The sequence below is a fragment of the Aptenodytes forsteri genome, unplaced genomic scaffold, assembly GCF_000699145.1.
Source record: "Aptenodytes forsteri isolate BGI_AS27 unplaced genomic scaffold, ASM69914v1 Scaffold9, whole genome shotgun sequence".
Lineage (NCBI taxonomy): Eukaryota > Metazoa > Chordata > Aves > Sphenisciformes > Spheniscidae > Aptenodytes > Aptenodytes forsteri.
Window position 1 is genome coordinate 4,350,415 of NW_008796217.1, and position 24,633 is coordinate 4,375,047.

The 24,633-nt window shown below is 37.2% G+C and overlaps 1 protein-coding gene across 3 annotated transcripts in view; it reads right to left on the bottom strand.

The window, feature by feature from the left end:
• The window catches only part of THRB (thyroid hormone receptor beta), a 47,827-nt gene extending 23,712 nt beyond the window's left edge, over positions 1-24,115 (bottom strand). The window contains exon 1 of one of the 3 annotated variants that reach the window (XM_009288613.1): positions 24,049-24,115. In XM_009288613.1, the coding sequence (XP_009286888.1) occupies positions 24,049-24,055 (7 nt within the window). In that variant the 5' untranslated portion in view covers positions 24,056-24,115. Of the gene's footprint in view, positions 1-3,306; positions 3,653-10,509; positions 10,556-24,048 lie in introns of those variants that run through there. The other 2 variants (XM_009288611.1, XM_009288612.1) reach the window with 2 other exon arrangements.
• Between the last annotated feature and the right edge of the window lie 518 nt (positions 24,116-24,633).

Genomic DNA, 24,633 nt, shown 5'->3' on the forward strand with positions numbered 1-24,633 from the left:
CGACTGAAGAATTCCCACCTGCAAGCCCTTGGTTTGGGGGGCAGCCTCTGATTACTTCTGGTCCGCCTGCACAGAGCCTGAAGTTAAAGCCTAACTTCATAGACACCTGCGGGCATCCTTCCTTAACTTTGTCCGGGAAATGACTGTGCAAAGGGACGTGAAAGCCAACTCTCATCCCGGTTTTAACTTTGCAGACCTATTTCCCACGCTGTCCAAATGGCCAGAACACCGCGCACACACCAAACGTGGGGATACTGAGGTTTCCGGACCTCTGTACATATTTCTTTTGTATTTTCCTGACTGCACTAACTCTACCCTGTCACTGGGTACTCCTCCTCACTGTACGGGCGGTGTGAGGGATGCTTTTGTCTACCTGCAGAAGGGGAGGGTGGCACGGGCTGCCCCGGAGCATCACCCGTCCAGCGTGCAGTGCTCCGAGCTCACCACGGCCGGTGGCACCGTAAGAGGGGAAAAATATTCCAATTTAAGCTCTCCAGGACAGAACTGGGAATAGAACCTCGTTCTCACGATGGCGAGCCCTGTTCTGCTCATCAGATTTCACAGACTCACGTAGAAAACAAAGCGTGTCTGGCTGCCTGTCTCCTACGGTAGGATCAGGTCCAAAAGGGCTTCCTTAATAAAACAGTAAACTCTTGCACGAATATTGTGCTGCTACCTTTTAACAGCGTACACTACAGCACAAAAGATAACAGAGCAACAAGCAGATGCAAAGCTAAAAGCACACCTCCACCCCTTGATTTTCTGGAGCACAATTTTCTTCTTTAAAATTCAAGTCTTTCATCAGAATTTGTGACAGATAATCAGGAAATAATAGTTTTTAATGTACTGTAATAACTGGAGCAGCTTAAGTGCTTTCTTATATTTTAGAATAACTGGCTATACTTTCTAAATACTTATTTTTTTTCCTTTAGTGACACATTGTTGGGGTCTTTGGTTCTTGTTTTTTAAAGATATTTTCTGAATTCTTTTAAAGTGACATATAGAGAAGTAATTAAACTCCCCTTCATAAATGATAATTTTTTCAGCATGTAAAATGTTGATGTTTTTTTCTTCCCAGAGGGAAAAGAAGACTTTAACTATTTAATACCTAGCAAAAAATTTGATAGGAAAAGACTCCATGTGCTACTGTAAAGTACAATCTGATTCGAACGGCATATTACTGAGATTACTACAAATTTCAGGGAACTAACAGAAATACCAACTGCAACAATCAAGACTCCTCATGAACACCTGCTTAGGCACTTAATTTTGCTTTAATGGGCTATTACCAAGGCTTCTCTAACAAACTCCCTCGTCCCCCCCAAAATCAATTCTGGATCAATACAGACACACATGCCCTGTGTAGAGCCTTCTGTTCTTAGGACAGGATTAAAAGAGTCGTTAGTTTTACGATAGCTTGGTTAAAAGATGGAAATTAAAAAAAAAAAAAAAAAAAAAAAAAAAAAAAAAAAAAAAAAAAAAAAAAAAAAAAAAAAAAAAAAAAAAAAAAAAAAAAAAAAAAAAAAAAAAAAAAAAAAAAAAAAAAAAAAAAAAAAAAAAAAAAAAAAAAAAAAAAAAAAAAAAAAAAAAAAAAAAAAAAAAAAAAAAAAAAAAAAAAAAAAAAAAAAAAAAAAAAAAAAAAAAAAAAAAAGGAGAAGATGCAGATGTCCCACACAGCTTAGATCTCTTCTGCGTAACAAACTCAGCATTTGCAAAGGTTTGACAGAAGGGAGGCAACTTTTTATTGATTATCACAGTAATAAGGCTCTAAAGAATCCCAAAGCACGTTGCTCAGCCTCCGTGAATGAGCAATTAAAAGCCTGCTTGAGAGCCGGCTTCCCCCAAAGTTCACTGCCATTTCTCAGTGAAACTGAGGTAGTAGAAAACAAGGGCAGACAAGCAGATTATAAAAACAACTCTGTATTCCTTCAACCAAACAAGTACAAAAACTTTAAACAGAGCAGACGTCACCTGTGGGAAGTCTACAAAGAATTACGAATTCATTAGTTAAAACCCAATAGCAGATAAACAGCCCTAAAAAGCATTTTAAATGTTGCACAATACAAAAACATGCATCATCCACAACTACATTTAGTCTACAATTTGATTGTGTTCTTACAGCTTCCTAGAACAAGATTTTAAAAAATATTTCCTTTATTATGAAATACAATGCTGTTCAAAGTATAAAACTAAGACATTTTTCTACCGAACATACAGATTTATTGCACCAAGTGCTAATGAATATTGCCTGCACAAAGGAAAATATCTCAGTTTTCCATGTAGTTAATAAGATTAAACAGTCTACTTTTTACTACAAAGCCACTTTAAAAGTAGTAAATGGTGTTTTCTCTATCTACCTAGTTACATCAGATTCATCTGGGTTTCGGATAACTGCATACAGAAAATCTGGTCTTAATAGAAAAAGGACATTATGTTGGTGCAACAGACTGTGTATTTTTATTCTTTAATAATGTGATTTTAAAGAAACACAGAGAACGTATACTCTGTATGCGTCAGTTTGCTTGTCTGAGTGCAGAACAAATAACACTGAAAACATTTCCAAGTGTTTGTCGGTATTTTGGGCTCTTTTTGAATCTGCTTTGCTTACTTGAAAGCAAAACAATAAATTCTAAAAACAGGCAATGATTTAACCCTGAGGGAGCAGATATTGCACTCTGATTATCTTTCACAAACATATTGATTAGATCAACTTTTTGGATGCAGAATAGTCTTTCTTGCACAGATATGTTCTTGAATTTTCAGTCTTTTTTGCTTTGCATAATCAGAAACTACATGGTTTTCACTTAAGAGACAGTAACTCTATTAAACGTAATCGTTTTCCCACGCATATTTAGAGTTCTATTTTCAAAATATTTTGCCCGAGTTGCTGAGTAAACAGAGTTCACATTTACTGATAACGAGGACTCACACAAATGGTTTGTATGTAACCAGAAACACAGCTTTAAGATGCAGAATATATAATGACGACATTTCAGAAGAGAAACTTTCTTATCTAGCTCACTGGTGAATAGCAAATTAATTTAATAGCCCCAAAAAGCAGAAAACAAGCAATATATTTGCAAATGTCTTTTACAGATTAAGAAAAAGTGCTTGGAAATCCTCATCGCTCACAGAAAACCTTACAATCACCTAGCAACCTATGTTACTGCTGCTTTCAATTTTGAACAGGCAGCCTTCACATTCAAAGATGTATCTGAGCCAACTGATGCAACTGTAAGTTTAAAGCAAAACAAAAACAAAAACAGAGATTATTTTTTTTTTCTTATTTAAATAAATTGCCCCTACCTTTCTTCTGAGAGTACGATGGCGACTGCACTTGAGAAAAAGTAGGTTTTTCTTCGGTGAAATATTCAGGTTGGTTGTACTGATTCAGGGCCATGTCCATGTCAGAGTACTCGCTTTTAAACACGTTTCCAGGGTAACTACAGGTATAAGGCTGATTCACCGCCCAGGCCTGTTCCATATATATGTTGTTACTGTGCAGGACCTGAGCATCACAACTGCTGTAACCCTGATTATCTTCGATGTATGTGCAATAATCAGAGGACTGCATGTAGCAATTGCTACCGGCAGCTGGGTGCACTTCATATATTTCTTGCATACAGTAGTTCATTTTGTTACCCTATCTCAGTTTCTACTTTACGTACACACACACATGCATACACACGCAGGCATGCATACACATGGAACGGGAGAGGAGCAATGAATATACACCAACAAAGTCGACTGCAAAACAGCCCGTTTTACTTTGGAGCAGCACCTGATGTGCTAAAATCCTATTTATATTGGGGCGGCTTGTGAACTCCCCTGCCAGTCAAACATATTGGGAAGCAGATTTATGACAGTCAAAGGTCTTAATCTGTGACTGTAAGTTAATTCCAAGGGAAGATGGCAGGCAGGTAGCAATGACCACCAGACAAAGAAGCGACATCCCGACAACCCTCCTGTTCCCCGGTTTCTCTGGAATAATCATTTTATAAACCATTTCCAGCCTTTTCCAATATGATTAGAAAATGATTACTAAGGCGAGGACACAGTTATGTCACTGCAGTTGTCAACTTAAGTGTGAAGCATTATAAAGACTGCTTAAGAACTCCCAGAGGGGATACGCTGAAAATCCTAAAATCAATAATCCTGTTTTTCAGCATTAAACCATAGAAAATCCAATAGTGCTGTGCTGATGACCCAAGCAGTAGTCTAGTTTTACAAAATTTAGCAACTTAATCTGTCATCAGCGTTATTGATTTTGTTTTACAGAATTACATGCATGAATCTCTCCAGCCTTCCACACATACATAAATCCCCCCCCACTGCCTGGTAATGCATTTATGGGAAAGCAGCTTTTCTAAATTTCAGTGATTTGGGGAGGTAATTTCTATTGAGTTCAACAGGTGGGAAACTTCAAAATAATAAAATCAGCAAAAAGAACACTGCTTAAATATTATCAATAAGCTAATCGCTTTACTATTCTGCTTTGTTATCTTTTATGTTTCAGTAATGAAGTACTTTTAGAAGTGTATCTTTTTCGACAACAGACTGAGTAGAGTAAGGAGGGTTTTTTGCTCGTTTTGCCTCACCTATGAGCTATGAACATGTCAATGCCACTACAACAAAAACTGTACGATCTTGTAATTGCTTAATGCACCCCAAACCTCAATACAGTTAATATACCTTGTTTAATCAGCCATTCTTTTTGATCTAAAAGAAATTATTTTATTCTTAACTTATATTAGCTATTTGGTTTTTACTAGGCAATATATGTTTTTTCTTTACAGCACAGCTAAAATATGGTAAAACTTGTGAAGTCAGTAAGAAGATGGTATCCCGCTTTAATGTCTGCTCTTATTATTAGGAAACAGAATTAGTACTGATTTGATAATGAGGTCTTAGTTTTCTTATTTCACTCATTTTAAACAATCTACAGCATTGCCAAAATTACCATGTAGGTTGGCCCTTTTTCATCTAAGATCTTAAGTATACATCTAACAACCTTGACGAACATACACCTAAATGGTCCTCAAAAGTTCAGTGAAATAGGTAAGAACTGGGCATGACATATACATATTTCTCCCTATCCGATATTGTTTAATGTTTCAGTCTAATGCAAAGAGCCGACGGAGAAATGTTCTCCCTTCCAACATACAACCATAACTAACCTATCTAAATAAGAAGCGTTGCCAATTAGTATCTAATGTGCAGGCTAACAGAGTTCAGGGTAAGTGTTTCTGAGGATCAGAGAAGTTAAAATTCATGCTTGGATTTTTTATTTTTTTTCCCTCTAACTATAAAAGAAGCATCTTTCGCACACATTTCTTATTAACTTGCTCAGAAAATAATAATACATTTGGTATGTCAAAATGAACTCTATCAAAACCAATTCTACTGAAGTCAATGAAGCTGCTTCCAAAATGAGCTTATTCTGCTAAAACTCTGATAATTTAAACTAACATCTCACTTCATTAAGAGCACTAATAGTTACTGAAATCCCAGAAGTAAACCACAAATGAACCCTCATTCTCCATGCTGGTTTTAACCAAAGATCTAACTCAAGAAATAGCATTGCGAAATACAATGTGAATAAGCACACAATAAAAGTTAATTTTCATTTTAGCTCAGGCCCATGATCTAGATTGTACAAACAGTCATTTTGTCTGTGATAAAAAGCACGTCTTAGGCAAGATTCGATTTTTCAAGAATGGATGTTCAGCACTTCATAAAAACATGCCCATGTTTCCCAAGAAACTCTGCAATAGTTGTTTACACAGAAACCCCCAAACCGTACCCATTTATGTGATCGGTTGGTAATACATACAAATGTAACACATACAACCTGCCGAGCTTACTTCTCCACACTCCGCGGAAAGAAAACATTCCACAAGTGCAATACGTGGGTTGTTCATTTACCACAAAATGATCTCCTGTGCAGCTAACAGGAATTTATGTGAGAGCTTGCACAGAGGTGAAGCTGTATTTTACAGGTTAGCAGAGCAGAATACCTAGATACTTTTACACCACCCAGAAAAGCTTTGGAGAACTAGGCTTTAAATTCTTAGTGGGAATTTTTCCCCATGTGGATTTGTTTTGCCAGATGAGTCAAAATTCCTATGAATTTTCTCTTCTCTTGTTCTTCCCCCCTGCCGATTTGATTTATGTTTGTTACTAAAAACTAAACAGAACTGAGACTGTGTGTAGACAGAGCTGTCCCAGCCAGGATGGCACCTGAGGATACGGTATCTCGACGTGGCACAGCCTGTGACTTACTTTCTGTTCCAAAATAAATCCCTCAAACATTTTTTATTTTCTAGTGCTATGTCAATACTGCTTAGAAGTCTGTCATATGTACTACTTCTGTCAGAATTACTGTAATACTGCAAACTGTGAAGAATGAGGACAAAAAGAAAAATGGATGAGCGCCTTTTCTGACAAAAAAAAAGAATGATAAACTGCCAGGGAATGGAGTTCCTTACCTGTAATGTGCTAACATTAAAGAGGTTTGTAGCGCTGCAGATTGTTGTTCCCTTGGAAACAAATCAGTTCAAAAAACACTGCAAAGATTTAACATCCCTATTAAAACTGAAATATTCCTAAAATATTTTCATTTTAAACTCTTAGGGTCCAATCCTGTAGGTCCCTTTCATGTACCATTTTGAATTAAATCATCTGATAAAAGACAGTCAGACGGGGTGTTTATCAGAAGTCTGAAAGTGGAGTGGAAACTAGTATTAACAACTTCTCTTTGTCTTGTATTCTGATTTGAATATTGAAGTCTTTAAATCATGTCATGTTGAGCTTCCATTGCCTTCAGCAATGTAGTATCGCACTTGGAATTTTACTAGTTCACAAGTGTCTGATTATCTGAACACATGGAAATCAATGACTAGCGGAATAAAAACTCCAGTGCGAGCAAACAGGCCAGTGATAAAACAGAAACTTTGATACTGCGGCAGAAGAGGATCCAAAGTTCGAACTCTTCACAGTCTGAGGTGTCAGTTCATTGTATTAAAAAAGGCAGAAATTACTTGCTGAACATGAGTCTTGAATGCCCCGGAGGTTCTGAAATACTCACCCTGGTGTAAATCAGAAGTAAGTGTAGTGCAGTCGGTGATGTTACACTGGGTGGGCAGAAGTCAGGCGGAGAATGCCTGAAAGGAGGTGTCTGCAGGAGAGACTGCCTTAAAATAGACCATGCAGCTCTTCATCGACTCCTGTTTTAAAAACTCTGACTAAAACTTTTCATTATGAACAATCAAATGCCCCACTAAGCTGGCACTTCTCTTGTGACTTAACTCAGCTACAAAAACCACCAAAATGAACCCACGGAAATGTTAAGGCAAGACAGTATTCCCGTGGATGATCCTCCCGACGGAACGCCCCAACCAACCGAGATCCCCGACACAAAAAAGAAGTGTCATTCAGCACAATCCACTCTTGTTGTCTGCCTCCGCTACCTGGGGGAATGTGCAGGTGGCATATTACCTGCAAGAGTCATATTCTCCTGACCGTCTTCAAACTGTGCACCCCTGGTCTAGAGCCCTGGCTACCTCAGTGCGGCAGTTAGGGCCCCTACACACCACTTCTAAAAGATTCAGCAGTGTCAGTATGTGGGGAGTATTGCAGAGCGTTCAAATTAGTCAGGGCAGAGAGCCGCTTCTGAAGGACCACATGGAAGGATCTTACATTGGTTGTGTTCACGCTCTATGCATACAGACGAATCAAAATGCAGTATGTGGTCAAAAAGTTTTGCACATTTGAACATGCAGTTTCAAGAATTAAACATACCTTTCTAAACTCTTAACAGTTATGCACACTCGAATTATGAGCTCCTAGTTTTAGAATACGTATTTTTACAGGTTACAAAATAACTGTTATATTTCCTATTTATAGATTTTCTCATTGCCTGCATTCTCTCGGCCACTTCCGATGATGGTTATGGGGGGAAAAAAAAATTAGATCACTGCTCTTCAAGGAGAAGGCAAATCTGCACCTTCAGGATTCACGCCACATAAAATGGAACATATCCCAGACAGTCCCTGTCTTTTCATGTCATAAAGACAATATACTGAAAACTGTATCAGCTTTTGAGCAGAAGTACTGATGTGGCTTTTGCAACACACATCATTTGTCAGATACAGCTATCTCTGTCCCCACATGATGAGTTACCACCTCTCTTTAATGTATATATTTGCACTACCCTATTCATTCACTTTATGCCCTACGATCAGAGACTCAAAATGATACCTCAGAAATATAACTATGCAAACTTATTGTTTGAGGAATCTACATATCAGATTATCACATCAGTTCCAACCCTCATGGACAGTAGTATTACAGATTAAACTAAGAAAGAAAACCTCAAGCATCAGAATCCAAAATAATGCTGAGCACTTACAAGAACAGAAAATGACCTCTATATAGTATTTATCTTATTTTGAAAACTCTACTTGTGACTAAAGCATAAAGTATGTAGAACTATGGAATTCTAGTGCTGTAAAGTTATAATAGCAATTGACGGTTCCTGGAGCATGTGTCAGTGGAATCAAAGACATTAAAATTGACATTTTGTCTACACTATATTTATTACAGCAAGTGATACAGTTGAGGGGAAAAGAGCTAAAGCTTTCTGGCGTAAAATAATTTATTTGGGTTTGCAACAGATGCAGCAAGCTTCAAACTAGCTGCTCCTGGTTTAAACCTGAGGAAGAGCTTATTTACACAATAGCACACCTCTTTTCTCAACATGTATTAAGTTAGTTCTTTCTCTAAAACTGCTTCTCTCACAAAACCTGCTGTGCCTCAATTATGACATGCCACTAAATTTGTATGTGACTCATAAAATGCCAGTGTGATGTGCCTTTTATCGAAACACTTCAGACTCATTAGTCTGTTTGGATAACAAAGAATGTCATAGTTTATATTTAAATGTTCAGATTCACTACAAATCCAGTTCTCCCTGAAAATATTTGACACCTTGAATAAATTTGGTTAAAGAGAATGGAGCTTGCTCTTTCATGATCAAGAATCTTCCAGGGTTCGTTCGTTCTTTTTGTTGCGCTATTTCCTTGCACTGTTCATGACACATGTAGGTAGTAGCACACGGTTTGCCAACAAACTGGCTAACAAAATTCTTGAATAGTGTTTGACAACTTTTAGGATGGTCTCTGAGCAAATATTGCTAAGAGTAATTATAGACCTGTGACCCAGACAACCCAATTTGTTAAGTCTCCCCGTATCTCATAATTGGAAGACCCTGCTAGCAGACATCAGTTAATGACACAGCTTATCTGTTGAGAAAGTAACTGCCAATACTTAAAACATGTACCTTTTTGGAGTCATTCCCTACCCCAACTCCACATCAAAACTTTAAGGTAAAAAGTTCCATTTGTTCGAAAATAAAACTGAGCAGAAAGCCGGCTAATGCAGCTTGACCCAACATAATTAAAAGACTCTTGGGTGGGACTGTCTGGGTTTGGCAGCCTCCTGACAGCCCTTAGTAAGACGTTAAAGCGATCAACACCTGACATCTGTTAGCAAAGAGGCATTCTGAGGTAAAGAGCAACTAAATCTAAAGAAATCAGGTACTTAGACCAGTTTAACTTTTTCATGAGGTGATATCCTTCCTGACACTGTAATCTTTCTTCCTAGAGTGATGCAAGACTTAAGTAAAAGAAAACAACTTGTAGTCCCTCCCTCCAAATATGCAGTAATTATTTTTTAGGCGAAGAACAATGAAGAACTATTTATCACAGTTTAAAAAGGAGTAAAAATAACTTAAGCACTAAATTTGTTCTAATACCTAAGCAACTGTGATTCTTAAAAGGAATTCCTTCAATGCTGTGCTGATGTGAACAAAAAAGCTATGTGAAAGAAAACAGTTAATTCTCCTGACTACTGAGGCAAATATTCATAACAAGAAGTTTCATTTATTTGAGTTCTGTATGTGCACTTACTGAGGCTTTGGGGATGGTTAATAGTAAGAAAGAAGGAAAAGCAAACAACACAGTCACAGGTGAGAGATGAACACCCTGAAAGCAGTAAAAGAATGCGTTCGTTCGCCTTTGCATTTTTAACATATCAAGGATATGCTTTATTTAAAAAGGCCAGGTTCAGAAAAGATTTTTGATCAGCTTATCAAGACCACGGAGAGAGAGACAAATAAAATTTTTAAAGGGCTAAAGGAACAGATATTATTTTATATGAGGTATCACACATAAAACCCCAGTAAGTACTCATCACATTGTCATCAGGGCTCTTCACAAAGCTATTAAATTGAATAAAAAGGAATACTAAAAATCATCAAATTGTCCCTGCAGGGAAAAAAAATAATTACAATTAAAAAAAATGGTAACAAGAAAACACCCCCCACATAATAATGTTTTTACCAATGGCCAAACCCCTGACCATAAACAAAGATATAACAACCTAGGTTTGTTGGTTTGTTTTTTTTTTCAATACAGCGTTTGTTGTGCTCTGCATAATAATGCCAGTTACCTTTACACTTTTTTTCTTCTTTTTGGTATTCCTGGGCACTTGACATGACTTGAAAGTTTGCTTTTGTATGGCCTGGCTGTAAAATTGTGCTAGTCCAAGTTGAAGCATGTCGACTTTGCGAAAGCTGCCGTCCATTCCTCTGGATATCATAATTTTTGGAGTGTCTTTTCCTACACAAACGGTTTTCTGCTATGCCCGCTACATTCCATTTCTGATTTCTGTCAGGAAGGTGAATCAGTTTGTCCCATGACAGGAGGCCACGTCCTGGATGTTTGGCAAATACTGCGGAGCTACAAACTGTTGGCATTGCCAAAATCTTGCTCAGGTGTGGAGTTCTGGAAAGCAAGTGGTTCCCCGGCTCTCCTGATGGCATGGTATTCCCGTGCATCTCCACTTGACCGCACTGATACGACGCAGAGCCTTTCAGCCATGCCCATTCAGCCACCATAGCTCCCCTTCGGTACAAGCAAATATAAAATTTTCCCGTCTGTGAAGCCTGAACAAGTAGGCAGATCTAGGTGTACAGGCTAACACTAGATGTAACTTTCACAACATCACAACTACAACATGGGCCTCAGGGCAAGTTACCACCAATTTATTGCCTTGCTCATATGATCATTTGAGGTCTTGTAGGTCGAGGCTGGTCGTGAACAATTTTCAGATACTTAAAACACAAAACATCAAGGATTCAGCCTTGTTTGACTTTGCTCTTATCGTAGGCTGACCTGAGGGACACTCTGTTACCTAAGTGTGACATTCTTATGTGGGCATGCTTAGCAGTTCCGCTTTTGCTACCTACTGCCTTTCTCTAGTTGTGGTCACAGTGGAGTATCAGAGACGCTAATTTTATCACAGGAGTTTGGACATTTGGGTCCAGTGTAGATAATGAACAACACTAAAGCTGCCTGATTTGATCTAATTAGTCATAATGATTAGGCAAATTTATTTATTGATACAGAAGAAACTGAGATACCACTAATTGATAAATCTGTAAAACTAAATATAGCCCATTTTCTATTTTGGGGTAGCAAACCTAAATGCTATAGAAATGACACATCAGAGATGGTATTCCACATTTAAAGAAATTATTTTATTTTATATGTATCAATATTCAAATACAAAATAGCTTTTTAACTTGCATATAGAAAATAGCAAATTCCAGACATTTGATGACTGATATCACTGTGGTTTTAATCAGAGTAAGATTCTGCTATTTTAATGGACAGAAGAGTTAATTTTACATACATTTCACTCAGTAAAGTAATCCGTACACATATTAGTGAACAAGTGCATACTACGTCGGTAATTTCCTGAGATAAATGATTACAGATAACTTTGGATTTCAGTTACCAGACCTGTCATACTGTTGCTCTTTCTGAAAGTTTTGTCTTAAGACTTCTGTTAAGTGGAACATTGCTAATATAGGATATATTCAGAAGACTTAATTATGGTTAGTATGAAATACTGTTATACGGTGTTAATCCCTGATAGTATATATAGCTTTCCTCAATATCTTATTTAATTTTAAATGCAAATGCATACCTTTTTTTTTGCTGGGAGTGTAAGCTCACCTGATATTTGAAGTTAAAAGTCCATTCCTTCTACTCACTGTATCTCAGCTGGACATCAGTAACACGAATTTCTGTGAGAAACTATCTGGCATCAGAGACTTCAATGCATAGGTAAGTTAACTACAGAATTTGCACTTACCTACTTACTTCTGGCTTTATAGATCTGCTCTTAGTTCAGACTTGGTTTTCTTAGTAAAATTAAAAACTAACTCTAAATGCAGGTAATATGGCAAGAGAATATCACTTGTAGGAGAATAATAAAATAGAATAGTGAAAGTAACCCAGAAAATACTAGGCAATTTAAAAAAATTAAAATAACAGAATATAGACCTTTTTTTTTCTCATAATTTGAACACTTTTATTATCTTCTAGACTTCATAAAAAATTTAAGCTCAGAGGGAGAGACTGGATTGTTCTGGTAAGACCCTCCGGGAGCTGCACAGAACTTCCCTGTAAGATCTGAACCAAACTTGGCCACTTCACTCTTGTTGGCATGGAGAGGAACTGTGCACTATAACCCACCCTTCCACCAGGTTTTGTGTAACCTCAGATAACGTACCCTTCAGTACAAGGCTACTCTCCTCTTCCTTGTCTTCCTTCACGTTCTAGTTATCTCCCTGCATGGATAATATTGCATCTTTATATAAATGCGAGAGTCAGGCATGTGCAATATATATATTAAAAAGATAGGCATTTCTACTATTCACTCATAAATAGATCCTTCTATGTTTTTTCGATTTCTTGAGCAGACCACTGACCCCACACAATTCTCAACCATGTTTAAAAAAGTCAGTTATATCCTCAGTTACTCAGTTCTTGCTATTAGTCCTGGAAATGAGATCAGTGATTTATAATCCAGGCTGTTCAATCTTGTTAGGTAAAAATTTCTCTATCTTTTTCCCAAATTTATCTTTGATATTAAAGGCCATCTTTGCTGCCTTTTAGCCTATTTTATGCGGATTTGCTTTACGTTTGATTTTAATTAGAAAACATACACTCATCGCAATGGTAGAACTTTTGTTCCCCAAGGATTCAGAGGGGACGTCACACAAGGCTTACAGATTTTTAAGTTTAGCAAGGGACTCTAAAACCCTCCTTAACTTAAAAAATAAAATTAAAACTTATTTTTCCAATTTCTCTGTTTGCAAAACATCTGTGGGATTTTAAAATATCATTCTAGACACATTTGAACTATGAGAAGAAACTGATTCTATTACAGCTTCCATCATCTGGAATTTGCCCAGGCAGAGTTCACAAAGGCTAACCCAACATCAAGCAGCTTTATCCTCTCTTTTCCTTTAGTTTCCTCAGAAATTTGTCTCACTATTTTGACTCCTATGCTAGCTACAGTTTATTTAATTTTACAAGCTTCCACTTTATTTCACAAATTCCCTTCAGTCACCAGGGACATTTGACATTCAAATTTTGGTAGATGAAGATTAAGTTGTAAGGAACTACCACTGAGGGGTCTCATATTTTGTCTCCTTTTCTTATACTTCCTACACTGTGGTGCAGCAGATATGTATGTCCTAAATTACCATTCAACTTATTAAAATGTTAAATTACAGTTTCACCACAGGACTACATTATTTGTTCTACTCCTTTTGTTTTAACATATCTTGCCTGAATTTCTCAAAAGCTTTTTTCTTTTTTTTGTATTGCAACAGAAAATGAAGTTTAAATCTCCTACATCTGCTCTTCGTTTTGTCAAACCAAAACCCTTGATAAAGGATGATAATGTAATTTTGCTTGAGCTCCCTAATTGTAGGAGAAGCATCTCTCTCTCTCCCTCTAGCTACTGTTAAAATGGCTATAATCAAGGCAGAAAGCGGTACAGCCTACTGGGATGAATCATGACTGAAACCACAGGCCCTATTTCAGAGTAAAGAGGGACTAATAAGAAGGGCCTAGAGCTCTTCTTGTCAACATAAGTAAAGGAATCATCAAGTAATTTCAGAGATATAAAAGCAGCACATCGTAGCAATAATTGGCATCTGAGCAGTCAACAGTTCAAAAGACTTTCTCAAGTTCCCATCAGAGTGTCTTTAAAGGTAAGTTTGTTTTATAGAAGCAGAAAAGTTTCAGTAGATGAAGTGCCCATTGAGCTAAACTAAAAGGACAGGCGAGGAGAATCCCTCAGAAATTGTTTATTACAGGCCAAGACAAAGACTCCTAATGGGTGATTGTAAAGGTTGGCCTGTTCTCAGATATGCAGTGTTATCTGAATGTCAGTATATAAAGGGCTATAAAAACAATGGAACAATTAATTTGTTTTCATCTTAGTTATATGCTTTTTCTCCTACTTCTCTGCTAGTATCTGCCGATAGTGGTAAAGGAAGAGATACAAAAAGCCTCTCCCTTCTTCAGTACATCTCAAAAGAAGGGAGTTGTAACTTGCTTCTTCCAGAAAGATGGGAGGTGGTAGCCAGCCAGCCAGGAGGACAGCGTTTCTTGCTGGAATGAGCTGTGTACCTATCCGGAACTTTGATCCTGACAAAAACTCAGGGTGCACAGCATAGGACCAAAAAGCACTCTGAAAAGACTGCCTGTTCCCTGTGCTCACAACAACCCTAGAGGCACCGTATTAAATCCTCCCTGCCGTGCCCTGAGAGCTACACCCATTTTTCCTCGCTCAGGATCTGCCCTGTTACACCCAAGGCTGGTATTTGCATTACCGTTATTACTATTACTGCTTTATACCGCAGTAGCTCCAGTTGACAGCTAGATCCATTGGTGATGAAAGCTGCTGTGCGACCACACAGGCAATCAGTCCCTGCTCCTCAGAGACTATATTGCTCACACTTTTTTTGGGGAGCGCAAACATTTCTTTTTCACCCTCAGCAACAGGCTAGCACTTAGTTGTGAGGCAAAAGGTAAATCAACAGTTCTGGGATGTCAGAGGATTGCTATTTTTACAGTTACAAAGACACTTCCTCTCACAACAAAAAGTTATTTTACATTCCAAGACTGCTCACAGCCTGTAAGAATTTCAACTTGTAGCTGATCAAAATAGTAGCAGTAGGTGAATATATTAGCAGTCTCTGAATTGTCATTAACTTACTTGATTGCAAAACAAAAGATTGACAAAACGATTCTTATATAAAGTTTTGCCTCTTCTCATATTTGAACTTTCCTGAAAACAGAGCAGCAAGGGCAACAGCACTTTACTGGTTTGTTTTTTTTTTTTAAAACACTGAAGTACGCAAGCATCTAAGGACACTGAAGTGGGTTGGCTTCAGAGAGATCAGCTAAGGCAAATGTAATCAGGATTAGGACTGAGGGGTGCATAGTAGGTTGATCAAGCAGCCTAGCTTTGTATGGACCCAGTCCAATAACACTAGAGGATTTTTACTTAATGACTTCAGAAAAAAAAGCAAGCAAGCTACAATTAAAGGACATCTCCCCAGCAAAATTAAAACCCAATTCATATTTTGTACAAGCATTTTAAAGCACACAAAGTAACTATAAGTAAAAGCATGTAAAGTTTTCATATGTTTGTGCTGGGAATGATAAAACCATCTGTGCCAGACAAGGCTCAGATTTCATTTCTTATTAATGTTGCTGTCAGTTCACAGCATTTTATTTTCTTTCCTTTATTTTTTTGCTTCTCCTCTCCTCTTCCCCTCCCCTTTCTCCCTTCCCTTCCTCCCCTTTTCTCCCAAATAGTACCACAGCATTTTCTTCTTATTCTTCCTTCTCAAACAGGGAAACACTTCACAACGGAGTTTCTCAACTTTTAAACTAGGTTCTTGTGATCTTTAAATAAGCAGAAGGATGGAGCACAGCTAATACAGACTAGCCAGATTCTTCTTTATAAATATGCAAACCCTGCCTTCACATAATGTGCTAAATAAAACCTTTGAGAACATGTGATTTCTTTCCTAAATTTTAAAATGTAAAAATGACAGTGACTATAAGAAAAAATTGTACAATGAGAGAAAAGGACTCTAGCAGGTGGAACTAGTGGTCTACTGAAACCACTAGGTGGTTTCCAGTATTTCAGAAACATGTGTGTATGTGTATGGTTGTGGAAGTAAACAGAGCCAGGATTATTTAATCCAGGACTGTCACTTTAACAGTGGCAATATTATAAAATGTTTAAATATTACATTTTAGAATATGGCTTTCAATATAAATTAAATTTCAGTATTTTCAAACAATCTTTTGGACAAAGATTACATCATCATGAAAGAAAAGTGCGCAGATATTACAATAAACTTTGTAAAGAGTTTTAATGTGTAAAAAAAGGTAACATTAAGAAACTTGCAATATACAATGTAATAGCTTTATCCTTGTTCTTGCTGACAGATATCTTAATGAGCTCCTCAGTGTGAACCGGTGTAATTGTTTTTTAAAAACACACTGAATTTCTATTAACTATTAAAGTAGTACGAGAGAGATACTTATCTCATCAAGAACCTGGGCTTGACATTATGCTCAAATTTCTAAACATAAGAAAAAATTAATCAGAGGAAAAGAATATCCAGAAGAATGTGACAGCTTATCTGTAAGTTAACCAGAGGCAGGTTCTGAGCACAGAGAAGCAAATGGTTCAGGGTTTTGGTATGTAAAGAGCTATCTGAAACCCTTTCCTTAGAGAAATGAACAGGAGTTGTGTACCCGAATATGGAATCTTGTGACAGCTACAGATACAATAAAAATACTGAAAGAAACGAATGACCAAAGGTATATGGGAAAAAGCAGTAAGATACTGGGATACACAATGGAACTAGAAAGGTGACGTTAACCAATACAGTCACATAGATGCTAAATGCATTTGACCCTCTCGTAGTTCTGTACAACACATTGGAGAGAGTTTTTCTGAGAACAAGGTATACCTGAGCACGGCAGCTCTGTTCAAACCACAGGGCTCACCTGGTTACAGTTCTCCAACAGGAGCCATAAGCAGATACCCGGGGAAGAGTAAGAACAAAGCAAGCATATATGAGAGCTCCCACCAATAGTCTCCCAATCCCCAGCTACTTGTCAGCCCAAGGGATTGCCTGAGCCCCTGTAGCCTATCTAAACTGTAGCAAGGGATCTCTCTTTGAAGTGCAGCTCAGTCTCCTCTTGCGTACACTTCTTGCATTCAGAACACCCTTTGGCAAGGAGTTCCAGTATCTGTCTCTCTTTAATGTGCAGAACCACCTCCCTCTGTTTGTTTTAAACCAAGATGAATTTGATGCCCAACAGACAGCGATCCACCTCTCCAGGACTTATTTTGCGGACTACTGCTTGTGTGAATATGGGAATGTTAATGGATTTTTACTCTCTTCATATTGTGTTAGGTAATTCTTTTAATGCCTGGGAACCTACTAAAATAAAAGTGAGAAGCCAAAACACCATTTCCAGATTATGGATCAAAATACCATAAAATAGATCTTTAAAAACATGTAAGTTACAGTGAAACCATTTGAGAAATCACTTCCACAAATCACTTCAAATCACTACCACCATTCTGTTAAATCTTGATTCTGAGTACTGCTTTTGCCGTGAGCTTTCCAATCAGTTCACATGGTCTTTCCTCAATCCCACATTAGACCTTCCACCCCTCCCCACTGAGGAATGGACAGTGTATTTGGCCACTGTTTACTAACAGCAAATCCTGGGGATATGTGCACATAATTGAAGCTCTCCTGTTTTTTCAAGATGATGAAACAGTTGAAGCTATTTTAGTTCTAGAATTGCTTAAAGAGATACCCTGTATCTTGAAATAACACCTCCTGTTCAAGGACTGAGGTTTGAGCAATGGCCAGGTAAAAAAAGAGGTACTAAAACTAGCAGTCTTGACAAACATATAATTTGTGAAAGACAAAAACCAATAAATAAACAAATAAAGTTTGCCCAAATAATGCAGTCAAAGGCTTCTTCAGAAAGACAGGCAAACTGGGATGTGAGGAGAGAATTCTTTAAAACTTGTAATAAACTGAAGCTTGGTACAGGTCTAAAGAGTTTTCAGACACGTGATCACATACGTAACAATGCAGATCTGAAAGTCTGGCCTTCATGTTTTGCAACCTTTAAACATTTCCTTAAACATTTGTTTTCTTTTATGGTAAGTGCTGTAGCAAATCTGATGCTTTTGAACAACATCATCAGAAATGCATTTAGGGAATGTAAAGGTATTTTGTTTATGTGGAAATAACTGGAAAGTGCCTGATTGGATAGTAGCTTTACTATAGTCCATCGACAGCTTTACATTTGGCACAAAAAAAATTACAGTCCTCTCTGCATATAGGACTGCATATCAAGGACAAATAGTGTAAGTTCATTGCTCTGACATACAGTCATCAGAAGAACTGAGCAGCAGTCTGTGGTCAGGCTTATGAAGACCATAAAATGGCAGGCTGCAACTCCTGTGGCAAGCACAGCAAAGGAAAGTGTTTTATTCTATAGGCTAGTGGAGAAGACTTAGAAGAAACACAAGGACATTTTGGGTTTTTTCATTAACTATTTTAAAAGGTTTTTGCCTGCGAAATTAACAAGTATGTTTTATATTGTCAACACTACGCACTCCTTCTAACCGATGGCAGCAGTGAAACACAGTGTTACACAGTCTAAGAACGATACTCAAAATTTCAAACACAACAGTCTGCTCCCATCAGAAATAAATTTCAGAAAGACAAGTTAACAAAAAGAAGCACCTCTGGTTTAAATAAAATTACTATAGAAAGGGACTAAGTATACTGATGGATTATTGAAAAAAAAAAAGAAAAGGAAAAAAGTATCAGCACTAACATAATGAAACATACTTAAGAAAATGGCTAGCAGATGTTGCAAAGCTAAAAAAATATGTGTGTGTTTTCTCTGTTCTTTGTGAAATCTAACCAGATTCAAATTTTTTGAAAAATGTGTGTATCTTATCTGGAAAATATAGCAGGTATCCATGAGTTGTAAATACCAAACTTAAAACACCTTTAGAAACACATAGACATAAGATCTTCATGTTTCTTCTAAAGAAAAAAACACTCTTCAGAGAGCCTTTTTTTCCCCCCATGATCGGAAAGAAAACCCCAACACATTATTAAAGAATTGCATAAAAAATTGAAACATTCCAAAATGTTATACAGACTACTTACCTTTTGAAACTTTTGTATTTATATAGCACTTTTTGAAAGCACTTTTTAAAATACTAAAGTTTAAAACAAAAAAGTTAAAATTAAACCGGAATGTCTGTAAGCTAGAACTTACCAAGTGTGATATTTTTAACTGCATATTCAAAAATATGCTTCTAAGTAATAAGAGCCATCATGGAGTGATTCATAGCTTCATGCAAAAACATCCCACAACATAAATCTTGTTAACCTTTTGAAAATCCCCAAAAGCTCATTACAAAGCTGCTGAATCCTGGCGTAACAAAACCTTATATTAAAGTATTTACTGTCCTTTTAAGAAGTCCATTACTTAAAAGAAATAATACACGTGAGTTAGTTGGATTTTATCATGGTCTGGCAGACAAGAAGTGTCAGACAGTGATGTATGTCAAATTAAATTATCCTAGGAAAATCATCATAGAAATTCAGGAGAAATAATTTCTCAACTGATGTTACACAATAAACTATTCTCCATCTGAATTAATGGCAAGTTTACAGGGTAATGAGCATTACAGTGGAAAGACTCATGAAGAAAAGGTGGTACCTTTCCTATCCTATTACTTTTCCCAGTTCTTGGAAACTACATGCAACACCCTTGGAGACACTGGTTTTCAAATGGATTTGTTGCACAAAAGCGGATTAATTTTCTTCTCCAAATGAGTGACCTGTTACAAGAAATGCTGCATATTAAATTCTACTCACTGAAAATATGCATTTATGACATTTAAATTATATTCCCTAATGTAAGCACTTAATTTTATTATAATCCCTATCTTGATCTAACTTTACAGTCATTACCAAATAGAACAGTGTGAATATTTGAGAGTAGAAGCACAATGTCTGAGTCGATTATGAAACTCCAAGTAAAAGCAGAGTAAAATCCTGGCCTTATTGAAGTCAGTGAAAGAGCTGCTGCAGACTTCACTGACACCGCTATTACATTCTTTACATTCGATCTTCATCTGCCATGCAGGTGAAATTAATGACATTTGCTGTATTCTACAAATATTATTTTCTGGTTTTTAGAACCCATTCTTGAATTCCTTCTTCAGTTCTCACTCCAGTAAATGAAGTAAGATAAAGATCTGTCTCAGGGCTTGTCCTGCATTTTGGGAGAAAATGTACAGAAGGAAGCCTTCAGTGACAGATTATTGCCAGTGAATAATGATTATCGCCAGTGAATACTGATGCTAAAGCCAGAAGCTTCACTACAGTATTTAAACAGCAAGAATTTTTTAATGAACTATGTTACATACTTATTTATTTGAAAGCATTATCTTCTCAATGAGAAAATAATACTTTCCAACTTTTTAATTTTCCTATTCTCTTGTGCTAATGTATGGCAGAAAGACCTGTAGTTATTGCTAAGATAGTACTAATTTTTAAAATGCTTATGATTTTTTTTTCCAGGTATTACTCTGTGGACAGTAATTGCTGGTGCCAACTGTAAAGCTGCTGATGAACTATGGGGAAGCATCCAATCAGTCATTTTCCACTTATTTCTATTAAAAAAAACCCCAAACATATTTTACTTACATTCCCTAAATGCATTTTTGATGTTGTTCTTTAAAAGCATCAGATCTGCTGCAGCATTTATCATAAAAGACAATAAACATTTTAAAAAAATCACATTTCAAAACAGGAAAGCTAACCTTTCAGATTTGCTTTGTTACGTTTATGTATGTGATCACTCATCTGAAAACTATTTATTTTAGGGATGTACCAAGCTTCAGTTTATGAGAACAGAATGGGTCTGTCTCAGACAGTACTCAACTGCAAGACGTATTATGTCCAGCTCTCCATCTCCCCAGAAGCATCCCTTTATCTCCATGTTTGGTCATCATCTGAGTTATGTGTACGTGAAACTGGTTAGGCAAGTTTTGACACTTAGAACTGGCATAGTCGCAAAAGTATACTGACAAGCACAGTGTTTACAAAACCTGTAGGTCCAGCTTTTCACTTGTCAGCTTCTAATGTCATCAAGTACCCAATATTAGGTGTTCATTAACTCCACCTGTATTGCTGTGTGAAGTCTATTTTGACTGCATTCTAAGAAAAAGGAAGAGTAGTATGGACTTCATTAACTCAACATTTGCCTTTCAGTTTATCTTTTTGCATGCAAAAATTGTACTTGGTGCATTCATTTTGCTTTTTATTTTTCATTTTATTCACTTTTAAGTAAGGGCTTCCACACTTCTGCAATCCTTCCATGTTACCCGTAACTTTGAAGTTCCCAAAATATTTTCAGAAAACTTGAACTCTCTCTTTATTAAAAGCTATAAGCACATACAATTATAGACGTGTGCCATAAATTAATCACACCAGTGTATGTTTTTAAAGCTGAGATGTCAAAATATTTTTCCTACGGCAACTGCAAAATGTGGTAAAGCCTAGCTTTACTACCAAAGGCCAAATTCTACAATCTTCTGTCAGAAAAACTTCTCTAGATTCCACTAGAAACTGTAGGTTTTTGGGCAGTGCCTACAAGAGGAAAACTCTTACTGCAGTAAAAATGTAACATATGGGCAGAGAAATTATCTATCAAAAAATCAGAATAATACAGCCTATTATTTTAGGCAACTAATCTACGGCAACGCAAAATGTGGTAAAGCCTAGCTTTACTACCAAAGGCCAAATTCTACAATCTTCTGTCAGAAAAACTTCTCTAGATTCCACTAGAAACTGTAGGTTTTTGGGCAGTGCCTACAAGAGGAAAACTCTTACTGCAGTAAAAATGTAACATATGGGCAGAGAAATTATCTATCAAAAAATCAGAATAATACAGCCTATTATTTTAGGCAACTAATCCAACTGGTTTTGGATTAGATTCCGCTCTTGTATCCCAGTGACTCAGTAACAGAATCTAAGCTTTCATTTTCATTTATTAGGAAAGGTGTCCTGTCTGGCTCTGGATGGTGGTATTTATGCAGTTCCTATAGAGTTTGGAAGATTTTTATTTCATCCATGCTTCTTTTCACATTCACACTCATGTAGGGAATTTCATCCCTATAATGAGAAACAGAAAATATAAACTGCTTATAATGAAAAGTGCTGGACATCTACAGCTGTACCAATAGTCGTCTTCTGCAACGAACCTTTTTTTTCACCTGGCGATCATTTTCTTTGCACGTATTTGTTCTGCTCACTTCTTTCAAAAGAAATGCAGAAAATGCAGGTCCTCCCGATTAGGCTTTGTGTTTCACTGAGCCTAGCAGAGCTGCCCTGCCAGGGGGCAGTCCAGTGAGACCAGTCTGTTTAGAGTGCTAGTGGGAATTCTCCACAAAACCCCCCTCCACAGGAAGCTACACCCTGAACAGATAAGGTGAGGGTAAAGTGGGTACACTGCATTTCCTTCCCCATCTCTTGCCATCACACAGCACAAGCTACTAATTGCTCCTGCAAAACCACAGCAAAATCAAGCCCTGTGGTAAAAGGTCAAAAACCACAGTTTAACGTGAGACAGAAGAGAGCACAACAGAGAGCTGGAAAGACCGAGTTACATGTCAATGCTTTAAATTCTTCCAAAACAGGTATTTGCTAAATGAAATTATCATGCCTAGAATGCCTGCAGAAGAATGCAGAAACACTCTAGGGGGCCCTGCCAATGTAGCCTAAGGATACTAACTCCTTCCTGATACTCATGTGGCAGTGATGCTAACCCAGAGCCTGACACACCAACCAGGGGTCAAGTATTCCACTTTATTCCACAAAAAGCCTCGATGCCCTCTACCTCCATCTTACATGCATCCGTGCCTAACCTCTGCTTCAATGGACAGCAAAGAAACCGTAAAAACAGAAGTCAAATGACACATCTTTGCATATTATTAAATAACACATTTTACTATGAGAGAATGCATTTAAATAATACTCTGTTTCTCCCCATGAACTTTACTCTCTACCTCCTATCTAGGACCCTAAACTTAAAAGACCAGTTTTGTTGGTGAATGCAACTGTTACCCCTTGCTGGCCAACACAAAAGGATGGGAGCCTTCTAGAGGAAAGCAAAGGTTATTTGATCTGCCCAGTCAGTAAAAATAAACTGTCCCTTGAGCATAACACCAGGAATTCAGTCTTGTTTGTTACGATTTTCCCTATGTAGCACATGCTGCATTTTACTAACAGGCTTTTAAAAGGTTCCATTTATGGCATTTGGCTCTTGAAATATGCATTGACAAACGGCATCAGCAGAACGTTTTCTTTTCTTATGCAATTTGATGAATACTAAAACAAATTCTGGAAGTCTGAAATTCTCTGGCTTTCTATATGACCTCCACCTAATAAGTACATCTTTTTAGACAACCTGTTCTGGGATTAGAATATATGGGGTTTTTGACACAGCTAATTTATGTATAGCATTCAAATGCTTGCAACTGGCAGGGCTTAACTAAGCGGGCTTAAAATGGTTAATGGTCATTTCAACTCTGGATCTTCAGCCCACCTGCAGACCTAGTCAATTATTATCTGAAGAGTACTTGGTAATCTATGTAAAATGAATTTGACTGTCTCACTTTGAACCTCAGGGGATATGTCCATGTTACAAAATAACTTAGGCCAACATACTCAGCAGAAACTGCCACTGTACTGGCAGGGGTGGGGGAAGAGGAAGAAATGCTGAAGTTGGAATGTGCGTTTAGAACAAAACACAACTTTGTTTCTGAAGGAAAACCAAGGAGAATAAGAGTTTTAGCGGAAAACTGTTGGGGAAGATTACTATGTGCCCCACATCTCTACGCTCTGGGTAGAGGAAAGATTTCAATTCCCAGCACCAATGCATTCAGAACTTGTTAAAGCAGTATTTTGCAGTGAACATTTAATAATAATCACTCCAGCAAAGCAAGAAATATTGCATAGATGCTCCTGTGAAATATGATTACCTGACATACTGCTGGGAGTTATGGATATGTAATCATTCTTGTTCTTCTTCCGTCACCAATGTCACCTGCCAAAAAAAGGAAAAAAAACCCCATGTAATACGTCCATAAATGCAAATCTGCAGAATACCATTAACATTTAAACAGGATGGAACATTTTGGATCTTGAATACCACAGTCCACGTTTGATGGCTTAATACATTAAATTCAATGCACCTTTCTGAACTGCATGAGGCAATGAATGCAAGTCAGGTCCAAAACCTGGTGGACTGGAGGAGCTGTGGGTAACAGGGATTTGGAAGCAAGGTCAAAAAGCTGGCGGCTACTGACGCAGAAAAAAAAATGCTTCTGCCCACTTCATGGAACACTTTCCCTTAATTTTTTGCAGAAGTTCCTTTAGGTCTAATATGTAACTTTAGGAGCTAATTGTTTTTTACTTTACAGTTTCTAATTATATATGCCCATTACTCTCAGGTTCAGTAAGAAGAGAAGATTCAAAGGAATTAGAAATTCTCTGTCTACAGTTACACTGATTCTTCTTTAATCATTTGAAACTCAGAAGTCTATCAACTTTTACAAAGTTTGGAG